Source organism: Hermetia illucens, chromosome 1, assembly GCF_905115235.1.
Source record: "Hermetia illucens chromosome 1, iHerIll2.2.curated.20191125, whole genome shotgun sequence".
NCBI lineage: Eukaryota > Metazoa > Arthropoda > Insecta > Diptera > Stratiomyidae > Hermetia > Hermetia illucens.
Genome location: NC_051849.1, coordinates 40,047,442 through 40,059,572, shown reverse-complemented (window position 1 = coordinate 40,059,572; position 12,131 = coordinate 40,047,442). Strand labels below are relative to the sequence as shown.

At 42.1% G+C, this 12,131-nt stretch overlaps 1 protein-coding gene across 1 annotated transcript in view; it reads right to left on the bottom strand.

Annotated features, from left to right (window-relative positions):
* The window catches only part of LOC119653915, an 87,499-nt gene extending 79,887 nt beyond the window's left edge, over positions 1-7,612 (bottom strand). Inside the window, exon 1 of the mRNA XM_038059075.1 lies at positions 7,541-7,612. Within this exon, the coding sequence (XP_037915003.1) occupies positions 7,541-7,612 (72 nt within the window). The remainder of the gene's footprint in view (positions 1-7,540) is intronic.
* Between the last annotated feature and the right edge of the window lie 4,519 nt (positions 7,613-12,131).

The window sequence follows — 12,131 nt, the reverse complement described above, 5'->3', positions numbered from 1 at the left end:
GTTAAACCATAAACACCACTTAACAATTTTAGTCAACCGTACATTGCTCCTAAATTCGATAATCAATTTTTCAAACGTGACTTGCGGATTATATCCCCCGAACTGCTTTTAATAAAATTTTGCACTTACCATTAAATTCAAGATTATGATTGCGGCAACATACACTGCTGAAAGTATCTATTTTTCGGCTAAGTCGGTCTAAGCATATGTGCGCAACTCATAAAAGGGTGTTTCTAGCATTACGCAAAAGATCATAAATCTTGTGAACGCTTTTATCCATTGCAAAACTACGAATTTTGCAAAATCGTCTCTAACAAATTAATGCAACCCAACTCCACAATTTATATTGTTTCAAGCATCTCTATCGAAGCGATTATGCAACATCAAGAGCAATCACGTATTAATAAAATCTGAGCCCGAAGCTAGATTGTCTCGGCTGCAACCCAAAAAATCGCGTAGGAGTCCATTCCGTGCAAGCGGTTGAAGACAACCAAACATCGATTCCAACCGCAGCAACACCATTTCTCTATGTTGCTGTCTATGCCTGCCATGCATGCAATATAATAATTCGCCAGCATGTCATTGTTTATAGAAGAAAACTAATATGTTTCGTAGGCAGACAGCAGCAGCGCTTTGAATAGGACCCCGTCCGTAGGTACGTAGGCAGCCCCATCGGATATCTAGTTTCTGGTCCGGCTGATTCATATAGTAATCGGTTGCTTCCACAAAGCTGCCTGAAAAAAGGGTTGGCCTTTAAAAATGATCGGAACCTGGCATTAGTAGGCATGTGAACAAGACTCATTTTCAATTTGAACAGATAGTTTTCATTCATCGATCTCTGGTTGGCGTTTTATATGCCATTTAGGTTGGTCCCACAGCACCAACAACAACAGCTACAAATGGACGCCCTTCGATATGTTGCTCTTACCTTTCTTGTACGCGGAATGTGGAGTGGATTTGATCGTAGGAAGTGCAAGTCGATTGCAGAAGAATAATTTACGGAGCTGTTTTTGCCATCATCTCTTGTGAATGAAACATTACTCGCCAGATTGAAGTTTTGAATGAATGCAGCTAATTTATGCGGCCCAGGGAATGTTTGCGACACTTTTTAAAGCTTAACAGCAACATCTTCCTCTGCTCTAAATTGCGTGGGAATTATGTAGGTAAACGAAATTGAGGTTTAGTTCCGATTACAATGTGTTAAACAACTATAATTTGGAGATTGTTTTCGTTTGATTGCGATGCATTCACGGTAAGTAGGAGAAAGTCGGGTTGAATTTCCTGCTTGGACCATTTCTACGGTTGACGAGAGTTTTCCATTAAGGGCCATCAACGTCTAACGAGCATAAATCTTTTCATCGCCATTAAGAATGGGAAAATTACGATCATAGATAAGATGTTGTGATGGTCTTGGCTACAGGTGAAATATTAGAAGGTCAGGTACGCTATTGAAGAACTCTTAGATGAGACGATGAATACGCGCTCAAGAGGATGAAGGTAATACTTTGAGGAAAGTCACTTCCCCCTTATTGCAAATTTCATATCGATTGAATTTTGAAAAATTTTCTCGAGAATCAACGATTAATTTTTGGATTCATTTGTTGTCCCATTCTTGAAAATAGTCCAATTGAGAAAGTTAATCGAGTCATGCTCAAACAAAACGACGGGGGCAAGCTCAATGCAACTTAAGACTGGATGCAATGAAAGAGTGTCATCTAAGTGAGAAACACCACCGGAACTGGGTCTTCTTCGAAAATTGTCTTTAAATTTCGGAGAAGCGAAGATATCTCTGGAGTAATTGCTGGTAAATCAACTGTGCCCGAAGAAACCATCAGGGAATACTCATCCCTCTGAAAATAACAATAAAGCTAACAAAGCACACGAGGAAAAATTAACTTTAGACGTGGAAAAGACAGTCCAGGGAGCTATTCTAGCTGGGGTACGGCCATGAAACTCTTTAACTGAGCCTCAGTTTATGACCTGAGGTACGTAGACAAAGGGTCTACAAGTGCTGACATCGGCTTAATCGATTTTGCGGACTCCATTACCCACAGTAATAAAATTTGGGGAATAATTCTTGTTCAACTCTGCCAGTAAAGTCCTACCTAACATGTCCTTATAGTCTCCTTCGGGCGATGAACATCCTAATAAGCTACCATACTAGAAATATGGAAGTACTTTCTCATTGTTCGTATTGATGGTGTTTGAATGGATGAATGTTGCTAATATGCACGCGTAGAGGATTTTTGGAGGCCTTCACAATGAAAAACGAAGTCCGGGATTGTTTAACTTAAGAAAAACACCCAGCAAAGGAAACACCTTTCCGGAATGCCAACCAAACAGTGTGGTTTGTAAGAATCACACATCAATCACAAAATACGCTCGGACACCAACAAATTCGATTTAAGTTTGCCAGATATCCTGGACATACTTCTGCAATTACCACAGACCGGCAAATACAACTACTTCAAGGCATATATTTTGAACTCTGCAAACCAGCAGCTGTACAAGCATTTCAACGATCTCAAATTCGGTGATGACAAGCCGTCCCAATCGCTTCATCGCATGAAGGGGCTGGCTGAATACACCATTATTAACGAATCAAGTGGTTAGATCTTCCCCCTCTGGGCATCACTCTTAAATTGGTCGTCAAATTGGCTTTAGCACAGCATCGGCGTCATTACCATCACCCCAGTCCAGCTTCTCCAAGTTAAATATCTGCGGAAGATTGTAGCAGCCATTTGTATCCCCATGCCTTCATTCATCTTTTCCAATCAATAGAAGGAAGACCATGCAATGCAAAAGACAACAGGATTTGCTGATACCGTTGGGTCTACGTTAATCACGATCACAGTCTTATGCCCCGTGTTTTTCGTTGCAATCTAGACCAAAGAGAGAAACTAGAGGTGAGCGCAACCATGAATTCCGCGGAAAATTGACTATACGTATTCTGCAAGAATTCAAACAACGGTCTCCATGCTCCAGCCAAGCCGACCTTTTTCACAGGAATTCGGCAAATGGCTCAGGAGCCCAATTGCCTGATCCTGCAGTCCACCATCGGGCCCTCCGATTTTTAAACCCGTCCTCACAGGTCCTTTCCAGTGACCTTGTACGGTCATAGGCAACGCATGCACAACACCGTATCGCCTTCTCCCGATAATCAAAAACCTACTCCAAGAAAATGCCCGTCGATTATAGACTCGCAGAGTAAGACATTCCAACGACCGCCGCCAGGACATCTTTTGGATTCTTTGAATATGCGCGATCTTCTCTCTTTGGTTAGGCAATCTTACCTGGGGACTACACCGAAATACCATTATTGCTGCCAAGAACTGCAGGAAATACCTTCCTCAGCTCTTTCAAGTCTGTCACAGCGGCAACTTCCGAGTCAATACAGAAAAGTGTACTATCTAAAATTATCAGGTAGTCCCCACTTCCAAAGTCGCTACCTCCGGGGCAGCCACCACCGCTTTTTCCAAATCTGACCTCACATTATACGTAAAGCCAATGTGGCGTCAACACCTCGAACGTTGGCCTCGATAAAAATCCCCAAAGAACATAAAGACTGCTAGCGCTCTTCTCCAGCGGTCGCAATTACAAGCTACTGGCTATCTGCATGACAATATTCAAACTTTCCGAAGATCTAAAATGACAGTTACGTCACAGTGTTTTACGTGGGTACATGGATTGATTTTGTGACTACAATCAATCTATATCGAGTGCATGACTCAGCATTCATACTGATGGATGCAAGACATACCTAAATCTCTACCGAACTAAGGAGTACGGCACCCCTGTTGAAACGCAACACCACGCTGAAATCCGAAGGTCTCTGTTCGCTTGAACGTAACCACAACCCCCATGAAGCTCCCACTAGGGGACCTACAGCAAACAACTGAGCTGAACGCACATACAACAGGAGTTCACCTGAAGTATGTAAATTCAGAGGCTATCTCAGTTCCCATGGTACCAATATACCCCTGGTAAGGTTTCGTGACTATTGCCACTTCAGGTGAGTCCCCGTGCAAACTCGGGTCTGATCGCCGTAATTATGCCTGCTTATGCTTCAAGCATTCGCCTACTGCATCACGGCCGGACCTACAAATGACAGATAATTCACCATCTACACAGATCACAAGCCACTCGCATTTTCACAGCATCACAAGGCTCGAAAAAAGCCCCATTTAACGAAGCGCGCCAGCTTGACTTAATTTTACAGTTCAGCATCAAACGGGATTTCGTGAACAGTGAAGATAACGCGATCGCTAATGCGTTGCCTTGCGCCGCCACCATCGACCCAGAGACCATCATCCTATGCCAATATAAGGACCAATAGTTTCAGCACTTTCCAAAAGTACCAGCAAAAACAGTCACGCTCCACTCAACATCAGTTCTACCATATACGCTTTTCTAGGCTTCATATAAAGTCTCATATCAGAGTGTCAAAACAACCATACGACCAAATCCCTCGATGTTCATTTAGCCTGGCAAGCACAAGGATCTTAACCAATGGACGAATTCACGCGAGCCTTGTATATGTGCACCGAACATACAGTTCAAGCATTTGCGTAAGAACTTCATCAAACATCCCCTCACTACCCTGGACAGGTGCATCAGATGGCAAAAAGCATCTACCAAATCAAAAAGCAATCATCGTCACCAGAGTCCCCACCTGCACATGGATTAGACCATATGAGACGTCCTTAACCATCACAATAGTTCAGGCTACCTAATTCGAGTCCATCCAATTCTCTGAATAAACATAGCTTCTTAGAGTCCCCGGAACATACACTACGCCCTACTTTCCATAATCAAATAGCATAGTAGTATAAAATATGTCCGTGCAACCTCAAAACAGTTTTCTTGTGTGAACCGAGAACACTTTGGTCTCTGCACTATTTTCAAGAACAATTCTTAAGCATCCCCAATGGAAATACTCTACGACTCGGTGCTTTGGGTGTCCGGTGCTTCGTGTCGGATGTTCACACCTCCTTTTTCATGAAGATCTTCCTTCCACTTATATGGGCTATAAAGCTAGTATTCAGACACATTCTAGAGGACGCTTCGTGCTTTTTCAAGGACTTGAAAGCTTGCACCCACGAAATAAAAAATGTAGATTCCATCAGGGAGCCCTTCCAACCTTGTGTTTCCACTCCTACAGAGTGATCCAATGCAGTGATGTACGATCATACACCATAGATGTTAACAGCCACCATCGTACTGCCTCTATAGATGCCCTACAAGTATTATATCACGAAACGCTTGAGCTGAAAATCTCCAGATGTGTCTTATTACGTCTAGCAGCTCAAAGACCTCCATCAACAGCTCAGTATTTCGACGGCCCAAAATCGCTGACGATAACACCATAACCTGCAATGCCCCCGTAAACGAACAGTGACGTTCCAGTAACACTTCACCCTTCCTAAACACCAACTGCATCCCTAAGGAGAAGCTACCCTAAAAGGATTTTGATATATGATATATACTTCCTACGGATAGCATTGGAGAGGAAGTGATTGTAGTGCCAGCCTATTACACCTCCTTCGTCAAATCAAGCAAATCTTTATGTCGCATATGATCACAAAAACATCCCCGCTTCCAATTTTAGTCGAGTTCGGTAAAGCCCACTAAAGATTCCCAAAAAAATCACACTGAAGATGAATATCAATAAAGTCAAGGTTCTCAGCCTGACGGGTTATCACTTTCTCTTTATATGCTGAAATAACAGTGTTAGAACTGCTGTTCGAAATCTGGCAATGCAAGTACCCCAATACCAATTGTAAATTGAGGTTGCTTCGTGCCGGTGTTCTCGCTGTGCTGCTATATAGGAGGATTAGAGCTTTGTCCAAATATGTCTTCGCCGTGTCATCGGGGCACTGGCCAAATATCCGGGGATATGTTGACTAGGATTCAGAAGTGGCAGTGTACAGGTCATATATTTTAAAAGGGGCACTACTCCGTTGGTGGTTATGCCATACAGTGAAGTTCATTATCCTAAGGTGGCCCTAGGAAGGCAGTGATGACGAGTGGGAGTAGCTGATGCACTATGCCTCATAAAAAGGCCAATAGCAACCATATATTTGGCGAGAAGTTCACGACACAGATAATATTTTTTAAAAATTAGTGGGTTGCCCATATCGGAAGAATTAGCGACGCAAGAAATATTCAAACGGATATCAATTGTGTCATCCATACTGGCTGTGCTTCATTCCTTGACAGAAGAATAGCCGATCAAGAAAGAAACGACTCCTTAAAGCCAGTTGGTTATCAATTAGCAAAAATTTCCGGTCGCAAAGCAAAAAACTTTCCAACTGTACAAAATTATATCTAGAATTACTTGCTCCATAAAAATGTATAATAGTCAACAAAATTCTGATATCTCTAAATTGTTTTCGTTATTATTTTTCATTAATATTCGTTTAAGCTTCGAAGCTTTGACGCCATTTAATGACTGTTGGCGAAATTATCTGGGGTTTCCAAATTAAGCATTCGCTTATCGTTCCATGTTACGAATCGTCTAATGCGACAAGTCACAATCGCGCTCTACTGAAAATATTTATGGAAATTTATAGAACTCTGCAGCCCTTCAGATGACATTCGATACTTGAAGAAACACTTAAATGACTTTCCTTCGCGATAAGTGAAAAACGCTTCCGCGTTTCGCGCCGTTGTCATCGCATTTTATGCATCCATTGTATATTGTACAATTGCATAAATAAAATATCACTTCTGCGATATCTATTACAGAATTGGATATCATATCAACACTTGCGGCAATTTAAGCTTAGGCTTTTAAGGCACACATTCCCACTTGAATAACACATGTACGGACCAATGTTTGGTGTGAAAATATAGGCTCCCGATCGAACAGTAGCTCCTAAATATGTCAGTACAGTTGTGTATATTATTCTTTCAGATGCATCTTTTATCTATGATAATGCCGTGTCGATCTCACATCTGCTTTCCTACTTACCACTCTTCACATGACTGACATTGTAGCACGATCTTGTGTTAATCTCTCGCCTTGTGTCATTGACTTGAAAATTTGAATGGAAATTCTAGCTTACTCACTTGGTCTTAGTACCTAGTCTACTATCTATCTAGCCGTCCGTCTATCTATCTAGCCGTGTTGCTAGTTATCTCCCCTATGTGTTTAGCTTCAAGATAGAATTGTTTATAAACTGTCCGGGATATAATTAGCATCTTGTTTTGAATAGACACGGTTACAAAGGTGTATTCTCGTTGGAGCGCATCTGAGAAGTGCATTCATTAGAAACAGAACATCTTATTTCCGTGTTTAATCGCGCCAATTTTTATATCAAACGATCCAGTGCCCGTTGAATTGTATACAAAACGCGTTTGGGAGCTGAGACCATCAAATATGGACGACTAGGGATGAGGAAACAGATGATCCTTGGGTAAATGGCTTTTTGTATACATGCGTCTTTTTGTTTATGAAATAATTAATTGAAAAATAAATATGTTCGCACATTATGATATTTATATATATTTATTTGGTTTAAAAGCTTCAGCAACTTACCTTCATATCAATTATAATCTGTTGAAACAAACTGCCCATGACGGTGCTATCGCATTCTATACTCAAATCCATCTTGAATTGTTTCCCGTTGTTGCTCTAATTGAGGACTGATAGCCTCAATACAATTTATATCCTTTCGGGGTGGGTATTACATTGACTTCTTTAGGTCAAACGAACCTTTTCAGGTTCTTTGCATATTTGAGATAAAAAAATTATATTTGTACTAAAATAATGATATTTTTCCATTGGAATGTTCTCTTAACGGTGTGGTGACCATTGTTCTTGGAAGAATGTTTGGATATGTTTATTTGGTTTTTCTGATGATTCAAATCCTGAAAAAGAACAAAAAAGGACTTTATATTATTTATCAATTAAACAAATTTATTATGAGCTATAGTTGTTTTGACTCTGACTAAAAGGTGACCTAAAAATTACAAATGGACAATATAATCATTATAATCCGTCAACAACTCCGTCATACTGTGTATGCAGCATGCGGTTCCCAAACCCAGGTAAAGGTGAAGGGGCTGAGGGAACTTATCTAATACTATTCTCGGCAAATTTCGCAGAGATCAGAAAAGTGTTAAAGAAAGTATACGTGGACGCCCAGCATAACTGGGAAAACTTCATCATACTATCCTACCTGGTTTCAATTCTTCACCAAGGTGATTAACAAAATATTAACCTGGTCTCCACGGTGGGGATTGGTTTGCCAACCAATGACTTCTCAGTATAAAAAACAAGTTGGAAACTGGAAACTCGACGCTTCAATTATAATAGATTTTGGCGATTTTTACATAAAAATATTTAGTTGTTTAATAGTTCCATTTGTACATAACTCGTAATGTATGCAAAGAGTATGTCTCACTATTTACTAGAGATGAGTAGATGATTGTATGCAATATTACAAAAATGACATCACCTTAACGTGTAATATCAGATTACCATCATTGAATGTAATCTAATTATCACCAAATATCACAATATTGCCTAACATCACCGCATTATCGAAGTGAAGATATTCCTCTTGTGATAACTAATGTTTTCTAATGTTCGTGCCGATGTGATATGTCATTATAAAACAACAGCAAACATCATCGTTCATCCTTCTGATTTTTCTCTTCTCTGGCGTGAAAGGTTCATTTTTAAAATCGATTATTAAAATTGGTTTACTGTCTGTCTATCCGTCACACGCATTTTTCTCGAAGACGGTTGTAACGATTGGCACCAAATTTAGTAAAAACGTGGGAACTGTGAACGCTCACGGAAATAGTGAGTTACGTCCTTCAACTAGCCTTGTCTCGGCACAAAGGGACTCTGCCGAGATCGACCTACTTTCCCTGATAAAACTGAGGCCATAGCAGCCAATTATGAAAAAACAAAAAACAAAAACATAACCCTGTTAAGCAAACACAATTAAACCTCGATCGTGACGATCCAACCCCGAGTGAAGGGGCAACCCTAAGCTAATCGATGGAGAACCTGAGTCTAAACTCAGATTCTCCATTTGCTCAGGTGGGGACCAATCCAATTGGGACCCAGTCCTTAACGGAGGAGCCGAAGCAGGCCCCTTCTGTCAGCACTCCTGACCCCAGGCTCCAATCGGCGCCATCTGATGAGGCTAAAGTCTTGCCCATAGGTAAGCACCTGTCCACGGATAGCAAACAGCCTTCTGGCAAACCGCCTCCGGGAAACCCCCTTCGGGCAACGCACAACCCAAGAGCTGTGCCAAGAATGAGGAGAAAGGAGCGGCTTAGGAGGAAACTCCTCCTAGCTGTAAGGACTGCATCCGCACAAAGCATTAAGCTTTGCTTTGAGTCGGTAGGTGTATACCGTAAAATGTTACAGCTGAACTTTGACGACGAAAACACGAACGAGTGGCTCAGGCAGTACTGCTCCTCCCTCAGCTATATGTGGGAGGGTGCGTGACTAACCTTGAAAAGGATCTTTGAGCCTCCATTGATCAAAAAGTACTTACTCTTGGCTTCAAGAAGAAGAGCGGAATGGTGCTGGGGTTCTGGAACAACTTGGTGTGTAGAACCTCAAAACTTCCACCTGGTTGCTGCTAGGCACCAAAACAGGAGAGAGAACCGATAGGTCGGGAACTTTTCTCGCTATCGGCATTCCCGAACCCGATGTTAAGAAGGTTCAGGAAAAATCGGGCTGCCGGCTCTACTATGGGCTAGGAACCGTCACGTTACAAGTGTCGGCTCCTAAAACCATTGAAGTGGACGTGCAGCCCTCGACATCTTCATCTGAAACGTAGATGAGGAGCCATATTTCCCAAATAAATTTTCAGCATTGTAAAGTGGCGACTGCACTTATCAGTTGTCGGGTCAATAGCTGCAAGACAATTATATACCTCATACAAGAACCGTGGGTTGTTGGTGGGGTATTCCGAGGCCTAAACTTCCAACATGCTGACCTGTTGTATGACAATGGAAGCGATCGACCCCGCTCCTGCATGATAGTCTTAAAATACTTCCAGGCTAATTTGGTTAACGACCTATGTGATGGCGACACCATATCGGCTAAGCTAACCATAAAAAGTCAACAGGGTGATAAAAAGATACTATGGTGCTCTGCATATTTTCGCTATGACGCAGAAGACATTCCCAGTGGAACATTCATCAGAGCTATCCAATATGACAAAAGTAGAGACATGGGGGTAATAGTAAGATGTGATGTCAACGCTCACCACATATGCTGGAGAAGTTCCAACATCAATGCAAGAGGATCGAGACTACTGGAGTATCTAGTAGGAACCGATTTGCAGATCCTTAATTTGAGTAATGAATCGACATCACGGTGGCATCTCCTGACATCGCGGCTCTGATCGGAGAGTGGAGAATATCAAACGATATCACACTCTTGGAACACAGAGGGATTGATTTCGTAATTGGCATGGATTCACCTTTACCCACTCCAGTTCGGAATCCGCGGAAGACAAATTGGGTTATGTATAAAATAGAATTGAGCGCCCGAATCACGATCCCTGGGAAGCGCATCAAATCCATTGCGGCAATTGAGAAGACAACCCAGATGATCACAACTAGCATGAGAGAAACTTTCGAAGAAAGCTGTCCACTCAAGATGCCAAAGAAGGGTAAAACACCGTGATGGAACTCGGATTTGGCAAAACAGAGGAGAACGACAAGGACGCTCCTCAATCGTGCTCTGAAGTGTGATTCAGGCGCTAGCTGGAATCGCTATAAAGAGGCACAGAAGACTCTAAAGAAGAGCGTAAGATCGGCTAAACGATCACCATGGAGACACTTTTGCGAAGAGTCTAACTCTCTTGAGGCAACGGCAACGGATTCTAGTTAAAGAACGTAGATGGAAACTGGGTTATTTGCGTTTACAGACCGGGAGGTACACAGAAAGCGATGAAGAAACGGCAAGTGCACTTCCCAGGCAGCATCCAAAATCGAATCTCGGGGCCAACATGCATACAGCCCTCAACCAAGAGACTGGAATTTGGCATGCAAAGTAATATCACTGGAGCGAGTAAAATGGGCATTTGACTCGTTCCATGGATACAAGTCTCCAGGTCCGGATGGCATCATTTCTGCGCTAGTAATAGAGGGAATGGATGCCCTGGATCTACATATTCGGAATAGATATCGCGCATGCCTAGCACACGCTTATATTCCAATTAAATGGCGTGATGTGAAGGTGTTATTCATTCCCAAACCAGGGAAACCCACTGACACAGACGCAAAAAGCTTCTGACCGATCAGTCTAACGTCGTTTCTGTTAAAAGGACTAAAAAGACTAGTAGATCGGTTCATAAGGGATACACACATTCCTAAGTGGCCACTTCACCATAGGCAACACGCCTACCAGAAAGGCTAATCCCCGGAGAGAGCACTCCATAAACTTACGGCAAAAATTGAAAAGGCGATGTTCTAAAAAGAATACGTCTTAGGGGCATTCATGGACATCAAAGGTGCCTTATGCCTCACTCGTGGCAATTTGAGATGCGGCAAAACAGAATGGAATCGAACCGCTGTTAATCAGTTGGATCCTTCACATGCTAGAGTGGAGAAAAATTTGACCAATCAATTCCATGCTCCAAAGGAAGATAAAGATGCAACAATTAAGGATAGTTTTTACAGCCACCTATAGGGGCTTTATGATTCCTTGCCCCAGCATGATGTTAAAATGTCTGGCGACTCTGCTCAACTCTGGTGGGTCAACAAAAATGAATGGAAGAGAGAAGGAGTAAACGTATGGTGCAAAGGCTCCCAACCTCAGTGCCGGCGGCTTTTGGAAGTGAACAACAGGGCTCCCAGTTGTCGATCTCTCGACCGTAGTACCTGGGTGACTAAGCCGGTTTCGATACCCACCCCATTTGTCCAAAAGAAACGACTGCAGAAGACATTCCAAGACCAAGGAATTAACCCTTTTAAGAGAAGCTCCAGAATTCTTCAACTCCAACCGATGTCGAAGATGGCAAAAATCAAAATCAGGAAAAGACCCATAGAGAACAGAGTCCTGATCTTGATTAAATATCGTTCATGTAACTTGGAACAAAAATAATTGAGCTGTCCTAATTTATTAAAGACAAACACAACGTACACCAAGCTAT